Source organism: Elephas maximus, chromosome 10, assembly GCF_024166365.1.
Source record: "Elephas maximus indicus isolate mEleMax1 chromosome 10, mEleMax1 primary haplotype, whole genome shotgun sequence".
In the NCBI taxonomy this organism is placed as follows: Eukaryota; Metazoa; Chordata; class Mammalia; order Proboscidea; family Elephantidae; genus Elephas; species Elephas maximus.
The window spans coordinates 50,046,844-50,069,339 of record NC_064828.1 but is presented as its reverse complement, the minus strand read 5'-3'; the positions used below and the strand labels follow the sequence as shown (position 1 = coordinate 50,069,339).

The following is a 22,496-nucleotide window of genomic DNA, read 5'->3' as shown; positions in this document are numbered from 1 at the left end:
AACAAAATAGGTTCTAGTCCCAACTACGCCAGTTACCCATGTGGTCTTACCAAAATCACTTTCTTTCATTGGATCTCAGTCTTGTTATCTATAGCATATAGTTCACTAGCTTCCCTTTCAGCTCTGTGACACTGTTTTAATGAAAAGTGAAGGTGAGGGAATACTATGAGGAAATTTATCACCAGGATTCTGAAAGTTCTTTTCCATATAAGCAGAAGACAAAGTAAAACACTTCAAAGAAAATTTATAAAAATGAGAACACACTTTTTGTAGTTTCAAGGCAATGGACTAAGAATTTAAACTTTGTCATACCTTGCTCATAAAAACTCTAAAATAGAGATAACAAATATGGCTAATTTTGTCAAGCCAACCCTCTCTACTATGGCAAAACCAAGAATCAGTATATTCTGCAGTGAACTAAGAAAACCAAACCAAAAAACCTGTTGCCATCAAGCTAATTCCGACTCATAGAAAACCAGATATTATAAAAGAATATTAACGGAACATATCTCCCACACTAGATACTGTGCTCTGCGGTCTATTAGACTGCTTTCATTTGGGATAATAGATGCTTACACACAATTGTGGTTGGCTACTCCTCAAGATTTTGATTTTACTGTCAAAACTGTTTATCTACCCATCCTTAAAACCCACATGTTTACCTCTCCTGCTTTAAAACAAACCCTGCAAAGAATACAGCTGCCTAGCTTCAGGCCGTTCACAGCAACAGAATGACTGACTTAAATCACAACCAAATACTGTACTTGAAGTAACAAAAAATAAACAGCTTCCCACATACAATAAGGCAATGTGTAGCCTAATTGGTATATTCAGTTAGCTCAATCTGCTGTTAGTGTAACTATGTTATTCCAAGCCTTGATACCAACTTTACATTTTAAAACTCTTTTAAATTTTCTAAACTCTTTTTACCTCTAGTTTTAAACAAAATTAAAATCAAGGCTTGAAGACATTACAAAAATAACTGTTAAAGTGGACTGTTGCTGTGTGCCATCGAGTCGATTCTGACACATAGTGACCCTATAGGACAGAGTAAAACTGCCCCAGAGGGTTTCTCTTCTAGGCTATAATCTTCACAGGAGCAGACGGCCAGGTTTTTTCTCCCATGGAACGGCTGGTGCATTCAAACCTCCGACCTTTTGGTTAGTAGCTGAGCTCTTAACCACTGCACCACCAGGGCTCCTGCACAACGTTAACGTGGCAATCAGTACTGGACTCTAACTACACAGTTTATCAGCTAATGCCTCACCCCATCTCCCATAGAAGGAGATTCTAAGGCCTCAGATCAGTCCTTAGGATATAAAAAGCATGAAAACGGTCCTCAGTAAGAAATCAAAGTGGAAATTATTTTAGGTATTGAAATAACAATCCACAGGCGGAAACATGCTTTTATGTTAAATATCCAAATAATTGTATCTGAAATAGCCAGGAAAAGCAATTACTTTGCTAACATTTTCTAATTCTTCACTTTACCACCCATGCACAGATCATGCTTAAAATCTGGTACATTTGAAAAGGGATTACTTTTAAGGCTCAAATGCGCCTGGTCTTTGTCCTTTATAGTCTAAATCATGGTACTCAGTTATACAAACAGGCCAAAGTAAATATCATTGCTAGGGCAGTGTCTCTTCTAAGAAACTGAAAAAAATACACCTGAATGCAACAATAAATTAGCACTTCATTTTTCAAGTAACTCTGTATTCCAATCTTGAAAATAAAATCCTCACAGAAAATAAACTGCATTCGTATCTGACACAGAATAATTTTATCTTGACAGAATAACTTCTGACTTGGTTCAAAAACAGCAGATAGACAAACTGGCAAACCCATACCAATTGCTATCAAGTCAATTCCAACTCATAGCAACACCATAGGACAGGGTAGAACGGTCCCTATAGAGTTTCCAAGGCTGTAAGTCTTTACCGGAGCAGACTGCCACGTCTTTCTCCTACGGACTAGCTGGTGGGTTCAAACCAGCAAACTTTATTAGTAGCCAAGCACTTAACTGCTGTGCCACAAGTACTATGCAAATTGGCTTAAGAAAATTTTCCTTCAATAACTAATATAAATATCTTATTTTCCATTTTTTAAAGCTTAATAAAAATCAAATACATAAAACCAAAAAAAAAAACCCAGTGCCACCAAGTCAATCCGACTCATAGCAACCTTATAGGACAGAGTAGAACTGCCCCATAGAGTTTCCAAGAAGAGCCTGGCAGATTCAAACTGCTGGCCCTTTGGTAAGCAGCTGTAGCACTTAACCACTACGCCACCAGGGTTTCCAAAATACATAAGCATTTTCTATTTATTAAAAGCATTCAAATTTCAGCCGAGGGATTTTAAAACTTAACAGGAAAAAAAAAACTGTAAATCAATTTCTTAAAGGTCAGAAGTGAAGCTTCTTACATCATTTGTACTAGCTTAAACAGTTATGTCTATAAGGACAAGGTACTGCACAAAGGAAATGTTTAAGATACAACTGTAATAATTTTGTCATTTCAAATAGAAAATATTTGAACAAACTAGTCCCTCCTAATTGTACAGTTATCATTCAAACAATACAGACTTACCTAGATCCTGGTAGATTCCCTGATTTATACTTCCAGTGAGCAAAAATTTGTTCCCAGGGTAGGAAACAATGAAATTGAAAAGCAAAGAGCCAAGGAAATGTTTAAATACTATGGAATAATATGCAGCTATTAGAAAGAATGGAAACCCTGGTGGGGTAGTGGTTAAGCGCTACGGCTGCTAACCAAAAGGTCGGCAGTTCGAACCCAAAAGGTGCTTCTTGGAAACTCCATAGGGCAGTTCTATTCTGTCCTATAGGGCTGCTATGAGTCAGAATCGACTCAACAGCAGTGGGTTTGGGTTTTTTTTTTTTTTGGTATTTGAAAGAATGAATTAAAAGCTATACACACTGGTGTTTGTCCATTGATGTGCGTCAAATAGTAAGCTGCAGAACAACGTGCATGGTATGTTTTTATTTTTCTAAAGGAAAAAAAATCCTATATATATATATATGTGTGTATGTGTGTGTACACATTTGTACTAGGAATTGAGGTAAGTATAGAAGGTTAAATAACAAACAATATGGGTTTACTTTTGGGAAGCTAAGGAGGGTGTTTGAATAGAAGATCTTATAAATGTTTTCCTTACATAAACTTCTCATAACTTGTAAAAAGAAACAAATACTTTTATGAAGAATCTGATAACATTTTTATTAAAGTTATTTTGAAATAATTGTAGATTCATATACAGTTGTAAGAAATAACACAGAGAGATCCATGTACCCTTCACCCAATTTTCCCCAATGGTAACTCTTGCAAAACTACCATACAATATCACAACCAGGATAGTGACACTGATACAGAACACTTCCATCATCACAAGGATTCCTCCTACAGACCTTTGAAAACCACATCCACTTCTCTCCTATTCTCCATGCCCCCTTACCCTGGCTGCCCTTTACCCATAACAATCACAAATTTGTTCTCCACTCCTAAAATTCTATCAGTTGTATGTTATATAAGTGGAATCATACAGCATGTAACTTTGGGGGACTGATTTTTTTGCCCCAGCATAATTTTCTGGAGTTTCATTGAGGTTGTTGTGGGTGTCAATATTTCATTTCTTTTTATTGCTGAGAAATATAACCATTTACCCTTCAAAGGTCATCTAGGTTGCTTCCAGTTTTTGGTTATCACCCAAACTGCCCTAAAGCTGCTAGGAACATCATTTTGCATGTAGGTAAGTTTTATTTCTGTGGGATAAATGTCCAGGAGTACAGTTGCTGGGATGTATACCTGTAGCATGCTTATTTTTTTTTAAAAAACTGGCGAAGTGTTTTCCAATGTGACTGTACCATTTCACATTTCCACCAGCAAGGCATGAATGATCCAGTTTCTCCACACCCTCTGCAGCATTTGGTGTTGTCATTATTTTTTACTTAAGCCATTCTGATAGGTATACAGAGATATCGTGGCTTAGATTTGCATTTTCCTAATGACCGGGATGTTAAACATCTTTTCACATGCTTATCTGCCATGTGCATATCCTCCTCAGTGAAATGTCTGTGTCTTTTGTCCATTTTCCAATAGGACTTTTTTTTTTTTTTAGTGTTGACTTTTGGGAGTTCTTTAAAATTCTAGATACTAATCCTTTGAAGCAGCCCTGGTGGCACAATGGCTAAGCAATCAACTACTAACCAAAAGGGCAGTGTTTCCAACCCATCAGCAGCTCCATGGCAGAAAAGGCCTGATGATCTGCTCTTACAAAGATTGCAGCTCAGGAAACCCTTTGGGGCAGTTCCCCCTCTGTCCTAGAGGGTTGCAATCAGTCAGAACTGACTCAATGGCGCACAACAATTCTTTGCTTTCTACACATGTAGTTTGCAAATATTTTCTCCCAGTCTGCAGTATGTCTTCTCAGCCTCTTAACAGGGTCTTTCACAGAGCAAAAATTTTTAATTTTGATGAAGTCCTATTTATCAATTTTTCCTTTATGGGTGGTGCTTTTGGCGTCATGTTGAAGCACTCTTTGCCTAACCCTAGATCCCAAAGTTTTTCTCCTATGTTTTATTCTGAAAGTTTTTTAGTTTTACGTTTAACATCTAAGTCCATAATTCATTTGAGTTAACTTTTGTGTAAGGTGTGAGCCTTAGGTTGAGGTTCATTTTCTGCCTATGGGTGCTCACTTGCTCCAGCACCATTTGTTGAAAAGGCTATCCTTCCTCCATTGAATTGTTTTGCACCTTTGTCAAAAATAAATTGGACATATTTGTGTAAGTCTATCTCTAGGTTGCCTGCTCTGTTCCATTATCTACGGGTCTATCCCTGTCTTAGGCTGGGTTCTTTAGAGAAGCAAAAATATACATAGAGAGAGTTATATCAAGGAAACAGCTCACGCAATTATAGAGGCTGGAACGTCCCAAGTCCGTGGATCAGGATAGAGGCTTCTCTCGATTCATGAAGCTGCAGAGGCTGGCAAACCCAAGATCAGCAGGTTGGAAAACAGGGCTCTTGCTCACAGGCTGTGAGGATAGATGAATCCTAAGATTGGCAGCCAAGACCACAAGGCTTCTCCTGATTCACAAAGCTCGAGGGGCTGATGAACCCAAGATCAGCAGGTCAGAGGGCAGGGCTCTCGCTCATAGGCTGTGAAGATCGACAAATCCCAAGATCAGCAGGTAAGCTGATAGCTCAAGTCCCAAGAACCGGAGGTCAGATGAACAGGAAGTAGCCGCAGGATCCAGAGCGAGGAAAAAGCCAGAATGTCTGCTTATATTCGGATACAGGCCACACCCCCAAGGAAACTCCCCTTCGACTGATTGGCTACTCACAGCAGATTCCATCATGGGAGTGATCACATATAAACACCGCGAATTACGGCCAAGCCGACACACAATCTTAACCACCACAATGCCTCCACTAAAACCACACAGTCTTGATTACTGTAGCTGTATAATAAGGCTTGAAATGAAGTAGACTGATACCTCTCACTTTATTATTATTTTTCAAAATTGCTTTTGCTATCCTACTTCTTTCACCTTTCACATAAATTTTAGACTTGGTTTGTTGATAACTACAAAAATAGCTTGCTGGGATCAAATGGTTTTAAATATACTTTTTTCAAAGTTGACACCTTGTTACTTATATCAGTAATCCAGTCATTAAAACATTAGGTAGAAGCTTAGATTATTTGATACTATTCCTCTTTCCTATCATATTATATTCACTTAGTGCTGTAAATCTTCCCCTCAACACTACTTTAGCTATGTCTTACAAATTTTGACATGCTGTGTTTTTATTTTAATTCAGTGCAATGTTTTTTTTTTTTTTCCCTGAGACTTCCTCTTTGACCCATGGATTATTTGAACTGTATTGTTTAGTTTCTAAGTACTTGGAGACTTTCTTATTATCATTCTGTTATTGATTTCTAGTTTGATTCCATTGTGGTTAGAGAACACTCTCTGTATGATTTCATTTCTTTTAAATTTGTCACGGTTTGGTTTACAGCCCAGGATATGGTCTATCTTCATATATGTTCCATGAGCAGCTGACAAGAATATATACTGTGCTGCTGTTGGATGCAGTGTTCTGTAAATGTTGACTAGATCGTGTGATTGATGGTGTCATTCAGTTCTTCCATGTCCTTGAGTATTTTCTGTCTGGTTATTCTATCAATTGTTGATAGAGGGGTGTTGAAGTCTCTAACTGTAATTGTGGAGTTATCTATTTCTCCTTTCAGTTTTTACTTCACATATTTTGCAGTTTTGTTGTTTGGTGCATATGCATCAAGGATTGCTGTTTTCTTGGTTAACTGACCCTTTTATCATAATATAATGTCCCTCTCTGTCTCTAGTAATTTTCTTTGTGCTATGAAGTCTTTTATGAAGTCTACTTTGTCTGATATTAATATAGCTACTCCTGCTTTCTTTTGATAATTTCCTCAGAACCACTTCAGTGTCATAATTTTTGCTTCAACTGTCAAACATAATTTAGAAAACTCACTAGAAGGAAAATCTATAGTATTCAGCCATATTTTTTTCTTTATCATGTTCTTCCTTTCTGGTGCTCCAACAATCCTTTTCTTTTAATCACTTCCTTTCTGTCTAGAGAACTTCCTTTAACCATTCTTTCAAGGGCTACAACAAATTCTCTTAGCTTTCCTTTATCTGAAAATGTCTTGAGTTCCCTTTCATTTCTAAAGGATAGTTTCAGTGGATATAGAATTCTGGGTTCACAGTTCTTTTCTTCTCTTTCAGCACTTGAACAATGTTGTGCCACTTCTTTCTGGCCTCTATGACATCTGACAAGAAATCTACTGTTATTCAAATTATTTTCCCCATAGGTAACAAGTTTCTCTCTTGCTGCATTCAAGATATTTTCTTCACCTTTAGTTTTCAGAAATTTTATTATTATGAGTCTTGATGTGGATCTCTTTAGGTTTATTTGGTTTAGAGCTTATTCAGCTTTTTTAAAATCTGTAGGTGTACATTTCTTGGCAAATTTGAGGTTTTCAGCCGTTATTTAAGTACTTTTTCAGTTTTGTTGTCTCCTTCCAGGACTGTGATGACACTAATGTGAGGTCTGTTTTTACAGTACCATGGGTCCCTGAGGTACCATTCTTTTTTTGTCTCTCTGCTGATTTGGTAATTTCAATTGTTTTATCTTCAAGTTTACTGATTCTTTCCTCTGTTCCCTCCATTCAGCTGTTGAAATCACCTATTCAGTTCTTATTTCAGTTCTTGTATTTTTCAGATCTAAAAATTCCTATGATTCCTATTTATGTCTTGTGTTTCTTTACTGAGACTTTCTATTTTTCTGCTAAGACTTTGTTTTTTCATTTGTTGCAAGTGTGTTCATAATTACTTGCTGAAGCATTTTTTGATGGCTGTTTTAAAATATTTTTCAGGTAATTATAACACCTCTGTCATCTCAATGTTGGCATGCATAGGTTATTTTATTTTCTTTCAAGTTGAAACGTTCCTGCTTTTTGCCATTACAAGTGATTTTCAATTGAAATCTGGATGTTTTGAGTATGATGTTATGAGATCCTGGATCTTACTTAAACTTTTCTATTTTAGCTGCTCCCATAGAGGAAGGAAGGTGTGGGCACTGCCTCATTACTCCCAGGTAGGTGCTGTTGTTGTTGTTAGGTGCTGTTAACTCTGACTCATAGCGACCCTGTGAAAAATAGAACGAAACACTGCACAGTCCTGCACAATCCTCACAATTGTTGTTATGCCTGAGCCCATTGCTGCAGCCACTACGTCAATGTATCTCATTAAGGGTCTCTTCTTTCACTGACCCTCTACTTACCAAGCATGATGTCCTACTCAGGGACTGGTCCTTCCTGATAACATGTCCAAAGTATGTGGGACACAGTCTTACCATCCTTGTTTCCAAGGAGCATTCTGGTTGTACTTCTTCCAAGACAGATTTGTTCATTCTTTTGGCAGTCCATGGTATATTCAATATTCTTCACCAACATCACAATTCAAAGGCATCAATTCTTCTTTGGTCTTCCTTATTCATCGTCCAGCTTTTGCATGCATATGAGGCGGCTGAAAACACCATGGCTTGGGTCAGGTGCACCTTAGCCTTCAAGGTGACATCTTTGCTTTTCAACACTTTAAAGAGGTCTTTTGCAGCAGATTTACCCAAGGTAATGTGTCTTTTGATTTCTTGACTGCTGCTTCCACGGCTGTTGATTGTGGATCCAAGTAAAATGAAATCCTTGACCAACTTCAATCTTTTCTCCTTTTATTATGGTGTTGTTTTGAGGATTTTTGTTTTCTTTATGTTGAGGTGCAATCCATACTGAAGGCTGTGGTTTTTGATCTTCATCAGTAAATGCTTCAAGCCCTCTTCACTTTCAACAAGCAAGGTTGTATCATCTGCATAATGAGTCTTCCTCCAATCTTGATGCCCTGTTCTTCTTCATATAGTCCAGCTTCTCAGATTATTTGCTCAGCATATAGACTGAATAGGAATGGTAACAGGATACAACCCTGATGTACACCTTTCCTGACTTTAAACCATGCAGTAGCCCCTTGTTCTGTTTAAACGACTGCCTCTTGATTTATGTACAGGTTCCTTAAGTGCACAATTAAGTGTTCTGGAATTCCCATTCCTCACAATGCTATCCATAATTTGTTATAATCCACATAGTCGAATGCCTTTTCGTAGTCAATAAAACACAGGTAAACAACTTTCTGGTATTCTCTGCTTTCAGTCAGGATCCATCTGACATCAGTTATGATATCCCTGGTTCCACATCCTCTTCTGAATCTGGCTTGAATTTCTGGCAGTTCCCTGTCAGTGTACTGCTGCAGCTGCTTTTGAATGATTTTCAGCAAAATTTTACTTGCATATGATATTCATAATTTCTGTATTTGGCTGGATCACCTTTCTTGGGAATAGGCATAAATATGGATCTATTCCAGTCAACTGGCCAGGTAGCTATTTGCCAAATTTCTTGGCATAGGCAGTGGTAGAAGTCCAGATTCACCACTCAGCCTCCACGACACCAGTGTGCGGAGCGGGGCTCCTTGTTACTACCTGGTGGGCGTGGGAGTCCTGGCTCCCCACTAGACCTCCCCTGATATCATTCTAACTGGGAAGCATAGAAGTGTGTCATTACTGTTCGCCACATGACCTTCACTGACACCATGGGGATGGGGAGAAATGTAGCCTCTTTACCACCGGACAACAGTAAAAACCCTGACTCTCTACTGACACCATCCCAGTGGAGAGGGGTTGGGACATCTCATTACAGCCTGATGAGATTGAAGTCTAGGCTCCCCACCTAGCCTTTGCTAGTTGTTTTGGGGTTACAGCTTTTCCTGCAGTGTTTGGCTGGAATAGAGAAGTTATTACATAAAGTTTTCTCTCTTGCTATGCTGTCCTTTTCCAATTCTTTGGCTAAAGAGATCAGCCTCTTGTTAGGGCATTTCTGCCTAAGCTCATTGGCATTTCTAAGTTGCCAGCTTCTTTAACTCCAAGTCTCAAATATATGAAGCAACCCAAAGAACTCACCACTACGTCCTTCCTTGAGTCCCAAGGTCCCTGCCTTCTTCTCACCAGCTTTCAGTCTTGTCTTCTTTTGTTTCTTTTATATATGCTGTCCAGGGTTTTTAGTTGTAGTTAACAGAATAGAGAAAAATCCACCTACTTCATCTTCCTTGAAATGGAAGTAGGAATAATTTTATAACATTTCTCATGGAGACTATACATTACTTGTTTATAACAGGCTTTGGTACATGAATTGTCTCTACTTTGCTAATGTTGTTATTTTCTTTTTGAGCTGTATGACCAGAAACAACCACAAATGACAAAAGCTGACTCCTTCACCCTCAGTAAATTCCTGGAACTCTGAACGCCAGCCTCATATAATTAGAATGCATTTTGTATGTAATAATACTGAGCTCCTCAACAAATGTTTATAACATTTTTATCTCTCCTGCCAAGTTGTATGCATTCTGTTTACACCAGTGTTCTCAATAAGGAAGGGGATGATTTTGCCCCCAAGAGGCTCATTTGGCATATCTGGAGACATTTTTGATTGTCAGGATTGAAGGAAGAGGGGAGGGTGCTACTGGCATCTAGTGGGTAGAGACCAGGTATTCTGCTAAACATTCTACAACACACAAGACAGCCACCCATAACAAAGAATTATCCAACCCAAAAAATGTTAACAGTGCCAACGTTGAGAAGCCCTGGTTTAGATGTCTGACCTAAATTTGACAGCTAAGTTTAATTTTCAGGTATTTTGTGCACTTCTTGGCCCATGTAATCGTTTGTGGAACTCAAAATGCTGAGTCTGGAATGACCTTGCCCAAGCTCATACAGCCTGCCAAAACTGTCTCACCCGTTGGCTCTCCGTCTAAAGATTGCTATATGGCTCCAGGTTAAGATTTCTAAAGTAAAGAACTATATTCCTTGTTTTTCCTGGAAAGAACATTGTTTATTATATAAACTCCGAATGTTTAAAACAAATGTCCTTATTCTTATTTTTTTAAGAATTTTAAAAATCACAATTTAGACATCACTTTTACACTTGCATTTTTATTGTTCTCTCTCACCTACCCACCCACTCCCATTTCAACACATTCCCCATTGTTCCCTCCTCATCCTATTAAAACTTATAAAACTGATTTTAATTAAAATAATGCAAAGCTCAGTCTTCTAGAATTGTTGTGGAGGGGGCAATGGACACAAAACTAAACAAGCAAGAATAAAACTCAGGCTGCACTAAAAAATCAAGATAATGGAAGGCAGGGATGGGACTGAGGCATTTGATAAGGTCAAGTGTTGTACCGCAGGGCTCATGACCCTGGATCCTGATTCTAATGCTGTCACACTCCACATCCCTTATTGCACTCCTGCAGAAACAATTTAGGTAACTAAAGCACCAAAAGGCATACACGAGAGAACTGGAACATCAGAAAGGACAGAATACACTGTCCTGGTGTTCATTCTTCATTTGATGGTCCCCCTTCCTCTGTCCCTAATTCTATCTGAACCTTTCAGAGCCTTCCTCTCCTTTGGGCTCCTACTCTAAGCTGTAATTTTCCCCAACTTTCTAATTTTCCCCAGTTTCTAATGTTGGTCCTTCTTCATTTCAACTACCTTGACTATATCGGAGGGGCCCTTCTCACAGGGCATAGAGGCCCTTCGTCTCTCTGCTAAGGTGCTTGAATGGGCATCCCTGAACCCTTTTTCTATTAGGTCAACTGAACGCCGGATTAGATACACCCATTTAGAAACAGCCCAAGTAGTCATACTGACCTTGTTCAGTAACCGTGGGAGGTGTGGGTTTTAAATCAGAACTTCTGTCCCACTCTGCCCACAAACATTAGGTCAAACACAACGACACTAGGCAAACTCTTGTCCATACATGTTTTTGTTTCCCTGATGATCACATTCCTCAAGTCACAGCCAAGAGTGTATTCTGGATCTGAAACTAAAGACCTAACACGGCAGTGTACTAACAAGAGGTTTGGTGTCACAGCCAAGAAGAGTAATAAAATCTTCTTCCCTTTTAACACTGTCATTCTCAATAAAGAACTGTCTCTTTCTTCTTTCTCCCTCCTTTTCTTCCTTCCTTCCTTTCTTCCTTTCGCGTGCGGCTCAGTTTCCCTCATTAAAGTTTTTGCATTGAATGTCCCTGCCAGAGTGAAATCTATATAACAGACAAAATATCTGAAGTTTTGACTCTTAGCTTTGTTTCCTGCCAGGGACATATCACCATCAACAAACAGAGAGACCTAAGCACAGCTCCAGTCCAGTCTCTGGTTGTGACTACCTGAGGTGGAATCCCAGCCCTGCCGTGCATTAGTTGTGGGAGATTGGGCCAATCCTTTAACCTTGAAAATCTAGGGAGTCTCATATGCAAAATGGGGTTTTTACTGGCATCTGCCTGATGGGGTTGCTGTTTGGACAATATGCATGTAAAGTCTGGACGATGAATAAGGAAGACTGAAGAAGAACTGATGCCTTTGAACTGTGGCGTTAGCAAAGAATATTGAATATACCATGGACTGCCAAAAGAACGAACAAATCTGTCTTGGAAGAAGTACAACCAGAATGCTCCTTAGAAGCAAGGATGGCGAGGCTATGTCTCACATACTTTGGACATGTTATCAGGAAGGATCAGTCCTTGGAGAAGGACATCATGCTTGGTAAAGAAGAGGGCGACTGAAAAATAGGAAAATCCTCAACAAGATGGATTGACACAGTGGCTGCCACAATGGGCTCAACCGTAACAAAGATTGTGAGGATGGCACAGGACCAGGCAGTGTTCCATTCTGCTGAGTCGGAGCAAAATCGACAGCACCTAACAACAATTGTCCCACTGTGTTTGGCACACAAGAAGCACTTGTAAATCTCTATAATTTGAAAGGCCTAGAAAGTAAAGAAAAACAAAATGTTTCAAGAGAACAGTTTTCAATGGAAGTATTACAGAACTCTTATAAATTCAACTTCTCAATAGTAATATATAGATTTTCTTCCTAGGATATAAATTCACTATCATTTACTACTAAAAATGCTGAACTGTAACAGTGAAAGGCTAATTTTTTTGTATAAAACCCCTATTTTGTCATTTTAGTACTAAATAATCATAAATCTTTTGAAAGAGAAGGCTGCAGGTAATGTACCAGTCAGGTCTACAGTGTTTCTTTTAACCATTTTTGCAATAATCTTTCTCAATTTCTTTCACTTTGAAAAAAGAATACACATATATTCCCTTGATGGAAAAGAACAAAATTCAAAGAACTTGATTAATATTCCACTGGTTCGTCTAGCTTTAGTGTGACAACACACCATATGCACTTAAAAAATAGAGAGCAGGCGCACCCGACCTCTGGTGGCACAGTGGTTAAAGTGCTTACCTGCGAACCAAAGGGGCTAAGGTTTAGAACTCCAATCGATTCGTCAGCAATACGTCTGGGAATTTTTTTTGTTTTGTTTTCTAAATATTAAAAAAAAAAAACCCGCTGCCATCGAGTAGAATCTGACTCATAGCGACCCTATAAGACAGAGCAGAACTGTCCCACAGTTTCCAAGGAGAGCCCGGTGGATTTGAACTGCCGACTTTTTTGTTAGCAGGTGTAGCACTTAAGCACTAGCCACCAGGTTTCCAATACTCAACATTTAAATGTATTTACATACATGTGTGTATCTTGCCTAAAGTAACATTCACCCAGGAGAAACTTTACCATTCCGCTTCACCTACTTCCATTTTGATGTCGTAGTTCTGGCCGAGGACACTCTGTATGAGCTCTTTGATGGTCTGGTCAGTGGCCAGCTGGGCCTCTGACTGCAGTGAGGCGATGATCTCCTCTATGGACGTCGGGATCACTCGCGCCGGCAGGTAGCCGGTGTCGCTCTGCGAGATGCTGTCCCGGTCTATTTTGTAAACTTCGGACCCGGCCACCTCCCGCATCTCGCAGATCGAGCCCTCATTCAAGAGGTGGGAACGAATCCTCACTCTCCTCCGCCGGCTTAACCGCTCGGCGTCGCTGCTCTCGCTGGACGTAGAGCTGGCCAACTGCTCTTTGGCCTTGCAGACCTCAGCGAGTGGAGCTGGCCCCTGGGTCGCGTCGCGCTCCCTGATCTGGTCCAGGACGGGCCTGGCGGTCTCCGGGACCTGGCGCACCTTGGGCTTCAGCGGCGGCACGGGCGGCGGCAGCAGGATGGCTGGCCTTGACGTGCCGGCCCCCGGGGCGATGACCGGAGGCTTCTTCAGGAGCCGGTGCCGGAGGAACGCCGAGCTCCTCAAGTAGAAGTCCCGGGGGCGAAATTTCCGGGTCCTCCCGGGGCTGACGGCCTCGCTCGGGCCCGGAGGGCGCGCTGAGCACAGGGGCGCCCCGGGCTGGAAGGCCGCAGCGGGAGTCGCAGGGCCTTTAGCCTGAGGGAACCAAAGTGGCTTCTGGGAACCAAAGCTGGAGATGCGCCTCCTCTCCCCAGAGCTGCTCGCGCAGAGATCCTGGGAGCCAGGGCCCAGCCCTTTCCCTACCGTCGGCTTGTAGGCCAATCTCTGCTTGAATCGGAGACATTCAGTTTTAGTATCCTTGCGAACCTTCTCAAGTTCTTTAAGCATATACGATTCTTCTTTGTATTTTAGTCCAAAGTGCTTCGGGATAATGGACATCTTGGCAAATGTGACCTGTGAAATAACAAAAATATGTTAAATTTATTTATTTATAGATACGGGCTCGGTGGTTAAAGCACTGGGCTGTTGACCAAAAGTTTGGAATTTTGAACCCACCAGCCGCTCAGCAGGAGAAAGATGCTTATGGGAAGAAAGATGTGGCAGTCTGCTTCCGTAAAAATTTACAGCCTCAGAAACACTATGGGGCAGTTCTGCTTTGTCCTACAGTGTCGTTATGAGTTGGAATGGACTCCATGGCAGTGGGTTTTGATTTTTTGATATATGTGTCTTAGTCATCTAGTGCTGCTATAACAGAAATACCACAAGTGGATGGCTTTAACAAAGAGAAATTTATTTCTTCACAAAAAAGTCGGCTAAAAGTCCAAATTCAGGGTGTCAGCTCCAGGGAAAGGCTTTCTTTCTCTGTCGCCCTTCTCATCAGTCTTCTTCTGGACTAGGAATTACTTCACAGAGGAACCCCAGGTTCAAAGAACGCGTGCTCTGCTCCTGGTGCTGCTTTCTTGGTGGTATGAGGTCCCCCTGTCTCTCTGCTCGCTTCCCTCTTTTTTATCTCAAGAGATTGCCTCAAGACACAATCCAATCTCGTTGGTTGAGTTCTGCCTCACTAACAAAACTGCCATCCATCCTCCCTCATTAACATCATAGAGGCAGGATTCACAACATATAGGAAAATCACACAATACCAGGAATCATGACCCAGCCCAATTGATAAACACATTTTTGGGGGGACGTAATTCAATCCATGACAGTGTGTATATATACACACACACATATATCACAGTATATATATATTAAAAAAAAAAGAAACCCCGTTGCCATCGAGTCAATTCTGACTCATAGAGACACTATAGGACAGAGTAGAACTGCCCCATAGGGTTTCCAAGGAGCATCTAATGGATTCGAACTTCTGACCTTAACCACTGTACCACCAGGGCTCCACATTGTGTGTATATAACCAAAACCAAACCAAACCCCATGCCATCGGGTCGATTCCAACTCTAAAGGACAGATTCCAACCTTAAAGGACAGAGTAGAACTGCCCCATAGAGTTTCCAAGGAGCGCCTGGCGGATTCGAACTGCCGACGCTTTGGTTAGCAGCCATAGCTCTTAACCACTACGCCACCAGGGTTTCCTGTGTGTGTATAGATACATAAAACAAAACTTCTGTTGATAAGTAAAATTCCAGCTCATCAAAGCGTATCATGCTAGAACGCTGCATTCCCTGAGGCACAAATGAGTAGAATTAGGTTATAATTTGATATGTATCTAACTACCGATCTTTTCACAGAAACCATAAAAAACCTCAAAAGCAGTTATTTTTCTTCAGTGGGAGCTTCCTAAAATCCCTATTTGAGTTATTTTAACATTTCTTTAGACTACATGTAATGTCCTGCTTCCAAGCAGGAGAGACCACACTAGGCATAGACAGAAAATCTAACAGCCTTGCGAAAGTGCAATAGAGGTCACTGACTGTGGCCTGCGACCTGGATCCAGCCCACAGACATATTTGTCAGTGTCTGAATTTTTCAAAAATATTAGTTCATAGCCATCAATTATAAATTGGGAGATTTTCACGTTAAAAACCAGATTTGAAGTTCCTCTTGAAGAAAACGAAGGCTCTGACAATGCAAGGGCCAAATCCCTGCTCTTACGACTGGATAGGAGTTGCCCCTATACTCTCCAACTAATCCCAGGTGTCTCCATCCCTTACCAGGCCAGCTTCCCTCAGTGTGTCACCTGAGGGAGGGAGGGAAGGAGGAGGTCAGCCACAAGGGTAGGCTGCAGCCAGATCATGGGGCGTTGAATGCCAAGTGTTTGTTTGTGCTTTTTCTGTGGGCTGTGGAAACCACTTGATAGGAGTTTGTGCTTGGGGATATGAATATTAAGCAAAAGAAAGAATAAAGGCAAGGAGAGCAAGTGGAATCTCTGTAGCTTGAGCCTGAGGGCTGGCCTTGGTAATGGAGCAGAGGGAAAAATCCTAGAGACATAACAAGGTAAAACTGATAGGACCTGGCCAATGATTAGAAGTAAAAGGAAGCAATTAAAGTCCATAGGGAATTCAGATCATCTTGATGAAGTTTTGGCACAATCAACCAACTGTATAATAAAACTTATGCTATTCAGCAGGGCCACAGATCTAAGATCATAAGTTGATTCTGTCTTGAGCAGTCTGAGGTCATTACCAAAAGCCAGGCTAACAGGAAATATAGGGAAGTGGTCAATGACAGATTCTGTGGCATACTTACCTGTGGAAGGTGGGAGGCAATCAGAGAGTTAGGAAATGAGGAGAATATGGGGTTTTTTGGGTTTTACGGGCAATATGAAGGAGCCCTGGGGGCACAATGGGTTAAGCACTCGTCTGCTAACCAAAAGGTCCATGGTTTGAACCCAGCAGCAGCTCCACGGGAGAAAAGACCTGACAACCTGCTCCTGCAAAGATAACAGCCTAAGAAACCCTCTGGGGCAATTTTACTCTGTCTCATAGGGTCATTATGAGTTGGAGTCAACTCAACAGCACACAACAACAATGGGCAATATGTAGTCCCTAGGAGGCGCAAATGGTTAAATGCTCAACTACTAGCCAAAAGGTTGGTGGTTTGAACCCACCAAAAGGCATCTTGGAAGACAGGCCTGGCAACTCGCTTCCGAAAGGTCACAGCCTTGAAAACCCTACGGAGCAGTTCTACTTACCACACAACGGAATCAATTCGACAGCAACCAACAACAACATGGACAACACACGAGTCCTACATGGCTCAAACAGTTAAGCATTTGGCTGCTAACTGAAAGGTCGTTGGTTCACGTTCACTCAAAGGCACCTCAAAACAAAGGCCTGGCAATCTATTTCCAAAAGATCAGCCATTGAAAACCCTATGGAACACAGTTCTAATCTGACAATATGGGGTTGCCCTGAGTCACAGTCAACTTGATGGCAACCGGTTTGGGGTTGTTGTTGTTGTTGTTAATGGGCATTATAAAGAAAAGGTTCTATTTATCCTCCAAATATAGTCATATTGCCTTTAATTTCTAAAATATCCACTGCTCATTCTCAAATTGAAGACCTTTCTACATCTCGTCTGGGAATCAATAGGTTTTCTTTCTCTATCCAGCTCCTCCATTGACTAAGCCTTGGACAGTTCAATTCTCTATACAAGGCTTCATATGAAAAAGTAAGAATAATAATCCGTTGCCTGTTGTCCACGTCATAGTATAGGAACATTAGAAATGATTTCCAAAGCTCTTAAGGAAGTTGCCTGATTTTTAAAATGCTATATAATCCCCCTCATAGTATTTTGACCATTGTTGTTTGCACAGGTGATAATATATGCATACCAACTCCCTCTGCATTTCTTCTTACAAAAGGCTGGAAGGTAGTAACTGGAGCAGAGCACAGTCTAGAAGCACATTAACTCCTGATGAGAATCTGACTTGACTCTCCCTACCACACTTCCCTTTTTATTTCTTTGTTCCTGCTTTGCATTCCCTTCCCAACTTCTCCCAGGCCCCTGGTTTGCTATTGAAGTTTAACAAGTATCTATTGTTTAACATTTCTCAGTACATTTCCCTGAGTTCTCAACAGAAAAGTTGCTCTTTATATCTAAAAATAAACCAATAGCAAATAGAATTTCTAAATTTGACAGGAACTTCTATTGTGTTTTCAAGGTAGGTGGTATCCGGATGCTTAATGGCCATTCCATCAAAGCTTGGTGCCTTTATTCCCCCACCACCCCTGAATACAATAATGTAAAATGATTTTTAACGTCCGATCTCATGGGAAAATAATAGGTTCTCTTTTTCTTCTAAAAGGAAGAAATTAATTCTGGTTCAGAGATACTCAAGGATAAATAACACAGCTGTCCTGAAAAGTATTAGTCTACATCAGGTATCACACCTGCTGCTCACAATCCAGTTAAGTTTACCCTACACTTTAAAATGGGACGACAGTATTTGAAATCTTTGCAGTCTTAGCAGTAATTTCTTCTTCCCAAATTATTGGAACTCTGTGCCTTTTTCTTCTTCTACTGGAAGGCTCCAGACCTGAGCAGTGAGGTAGTCAGAAATGCCAATAGCCAGCTTTCTTTCCTCTCCCACAAGGCCCTGTCAGACATCAGGAGTAAGCTCCCTCGCCAAAAACCGCTAACGTCCCAGTAAGGGCTGCCTGTAGCAATTCTCTAGACTTTGGGGCAGGTTCACTTGTCAATTTCTTCACTTGTTCTGTGGTTCCTGCAGTTATGGCTTCTCTTCCTAACACAACAGAAAATCAAAAACTTTGCTCTAGACTCCATCTTAAGCAGAAATAAATAGAACTACAGTGTTAACCAAAAGGTCGACAGTTCGAATCCACCAGCTGCTCTTTGGAAACTCTATGGGGCAGTACTACTCTGTCTTATATGAGTCAGAATTGACCCGACAGCAACAAGTTCGGTTTTGGTTTTTTAAATGGCTTGGTCCCTAGCTCCTTGAACCCATCTCACACGGGAAAAACAGTCTTTAATATGTTAGGCCATCGGAATGTTACATTTGGAATGAGGGCCAAAGCCCCAGCTGGCAATATGGATTATGTGGCCTTGACCTCTTCCTATATATAGTCTCAGCCACTTCGGTGGGAGGAGTGAGGAGGGGGAATAAAGGCAACCATCGAGGCCAGGATTTGGCTTCTCTTGGATCCATGATCAAATATCCTCTCAATTTATTTCCTAAATTTCATGCCCACATCAACGGCACTGGGTTCTGGGTATCAACTTCTAATGCACAGCAGTAAAGTTCTAAAAGAAACTTCGAAGTCCAAGAGCAGTCTACCTCCTCTAGTCAAATCTGCAGCACTGCAAGGAAAATAACAATATTCTGAAAACAGTGTTTGCTTTTGAAGATTTCAGCGATAGAAACTAGATCTGTTCGTACCCTGATTACAACCTATGGGAAAGCCTAAATGGAAATATACATTTAAACAATTTTGCTAAGAGTGGGATAAGTGATTTTTTTTCCTATTTCTTCACACTTTCCATAATACTTGTTTTGTTGCCTTTAATTCTAATAACATTAATAATAGAAACTCTTATATTTCTAGCCCTGGTTTCCCGGTTAAAGCTCAACTGCTAACTGAAAGGTCGCCAGTTCAAAACCGCCAGAGACTCCATGCGAGAAAGATGTGGCAGTCTGCTTCCATAGAGATTTACAGCCTTGGAAAATCTATTGGGTCACTATGGGTCACAATTTACTCAATGGCAGTGGGTTTTTTTTTCTTTCTTTTTTGGTTAATACTTATATTACATTGATTAAAAAGGGCATACAAAATAGAGAAAAGCTTTTTCAAGCTCAGAAGAGCCTTTTTTCTAAACTATTAGCCCACAGAAATTTCAATGACTACGAATACTTATTCGACTCCTTATAACCATTATCTAGAGTATACTCATATCCTTTGTGAATGCAAATACACACATATATACTTCTTTCTTCATTTAACTGATTAAGTAGTCAAAGTAGGAAAATGAAAGCTTTTATTATTATTATTGTAATCATGCTTTTAACATGTTAAATATTGCATATTCTCAACTTCAAAAGAAATTTGGGTTCCACATCTGCATTTTCCAGACTAACTCTTCACAATAACAACTTATAAACTCTGGGCAAAGTAAAAAAAAAAAAAACCAATTACCTGAAGATTCTAAGGAATAAACAAAAGCAGGCAGATTATGGAGTAGAGTTCAAACTTGTGGAAACAACCAGCCTGGAAGTGAATTCCAGATTTCCTGTGGCTTTGCCCTTAACGTAGTCTGTAGTTGCAGAACACCATAATGCCAAAACCAAACAAAACTCATCGCCACTGAGTTGGTTCTGACTCATAGCAATCGTATAGGAATACGGTAGAACTACTTGCCCCCATAGAGTTTCCAAGGCTGTAAATCTTTACAGAAGCAAACTGCCACATCTTTCTCCCACAGAGCTACTGGTGGGTTCGAACCACCGACCTTTCAGTTAGCAGCTGAGCACTTAATCACTGTGCCACCATGGCTCCTTAACACAGTACAAAAAAAATCAATATAAAGCCCTTCATCATTCTGGCCAGAAAATCAGGGAAAGGAGCATGGGCACCAACCATCACAAGAGAGTGAAGGAGAAATCCCAGAGGTAAGAAAGCCAGAGAAGGTAATCCCCTGATTCTGTGTCTAAACCCCACATATGCATATGTGGGACAACCTCAAAGCAGCACAGCAAAGGCTTAAAGAGCTGAACTAAGATTTGAACCTCCAACCACTGAGTCATAAACTTCTTGTTAAAAGGAAAACATCAACATTCTTGTATAAAATCCAGAGTCTACACAACAAATCATTCCCAATGTCCAGGATATAATTCAAAAATATTTGGGAGGTGGAGCCAACATGGCACTACAGACAGAAGCACCATGCCCTCCCTCCGCAGCTAAGACCCAAAAAACTAAGTAAAACAGACACAAATGTCAGTCCTGGAACCCTCAACATCAAATAAAGAGATAAAGAACTCAACCAAGCATCAATTGAAATAAGAAACTGACAGAGAATAGAGAGTGAGGAGCAATACGAGCAGAGGTCCCCTATCAGCTAAAGCAGCACGGATTCACCATCTTGGACTCCTGTTGGAGATCGACGGACAGGAAAGCAGGTTCACGAGCTGCCAGCAGGAGACAGATCACCTGGTAACCAATGATACATGCTTTTCCATCCCCCACCCTTCTTCCCCCTACTCGGCCAGGAGGACGCCGGCTCCATGTCATTTGGATTTGCCCCACCCACACCAGCCGGCTCCTGCAGTGCATTTCTTTGTTGCTGGTGTTGCTTTTTTGAGCTTCTTTTGGTTTCTTCCCAGCCTCTCACCTCCTTTCTCTCAAACACCTGGCTCCGTGTGCCATCTTTGCTTCTTTTTGACAGGCTATGAAACACCATTCAGCTGGGGAGCTGCTTCCCCGGTCTGTGCTGCCACACTGGTGGGATCACTAAGACCTTTTTGTTTGTCTGTTTCTTTTTCTTTTTCTTAACTTCTCAGTTTCTCTTCTCTCTACTTACCTTCTTTTCCTGTCTCCTGAATACATGGCACTGTGTGCCACCTCCACCCCTTCTGTACTATGCATCTTGGGAGCCACTTCCCCAGTCTGTGTGGCCATGAGGTGGGATACCTGGGGCCTTTCTTATTTATTTATTTATTTACTTACTTACTTACTTACTTTTTCTCTTTTTTGTTTTCCTTTACTTCTCAGTTTCCCATCTGTCTCTACATTCCTTCTTTTCCTATCTCCTGAACACCTGGCACAGTGTGCCATCTCTGTCCCTTCTAGACGGGCTGTGCCCCGAGGCCTGGGAGCCACTTCCCTAGTTGCCGGTGAGATCCCTGAGGGTATTTCTTTTTTACTTTTTTCTTTTCTTTTTTTGTTTTTACTTTTCCTCATTTCTCAGTTTCTTGCTTCTCCACTCAAATGGCAGGCTCCCTTAGTACTTTTTTTTGGCTCCGATTTCTCTCCTCTGTCTCTTCTTTCCCATACCTGTCTTAGCTCCACACATCACAACCTCTCCCCTCCATCCTACCTATCTGAAGTGTGCACTGAACACTGCACCCCCAGGCAGCACAGGAACGGCTTACCAGAACCTGCCCTACCCTGACCCCTGGCCCGCCCTGTCCTCCCCATTACATGCCACAAACAACCCATCCCAGCCCCTCCCCTTCAGCTGTACCTGCCCTGCTGCACCACAGCTGAGCAACTGGCCCTGCACATTGGACAAGGAGGTGAAAAATATAGTGCCCACAGACAAGTGAACAACAAAAAAAAACACACAGCCCACCTGCAAAGACATAACCAAAGAAAACAAAAAAAGCGGGACAAACCAAACAGATCTATAATCAATAAATGAAGAAAATAGCTACCAAATGTCCCAAAGACAGCGGACAATATCAAAATATGTTTAAAAAAAAAAAAAGGACAGGATGGTTCCAGTACACATCCAAAATAAAATACCAGATGACTTTCCAGTAGAAGAAAAGGCACTGGAACTACCTGATAGGGAATTCAAATCTCTAATAATCAGAGCTATCCAAGAGTTGAAGCAAAGCACAGACAAAAATGAGGAAAAAAATAGACAAATTCATGGAAAAGGCAGGCAAATTCATGGAAAATACAGACAAAACAATGGAGGAATTCAGGAAAATAATACAGGAACAAAATTTCAAAATAAATTTACAACTAGAAATCATACAAAAACAATTAGAAATTCAAAAGATAAACAAGAAGATTTCAGAAATGGACAGAGTTATAGAAGGTCTGAGGAGCAGG

The 22,496-nt window shown here is 40.9% G+C and overlaps 1 protein-coding gene across 1 annotated transcript in view; it reads right to left on the bottom strand.

The window, feature by feature from the left end:
- The window catches only part of TTC6 (tetratricopeptide repeat domain 6), a 312,748-nt gene that overhangs the window by 234,128 nt on the left and 56,124 nt on the right, over positions 1-22,496 (bottom strand). The window contains exon 3 of the mRNA XM_049899504.1: positions 13,258-14,190. Coding sequence (XP_049755461.1) covers positions 13,258-14,175 — 918 coding nt within the window. The 5' untranslated portion in view covers positions 14,176-14,190. The remainder of the gene's footprint in view (positions 1-13,257; positions 14,191-22,496) is intronic.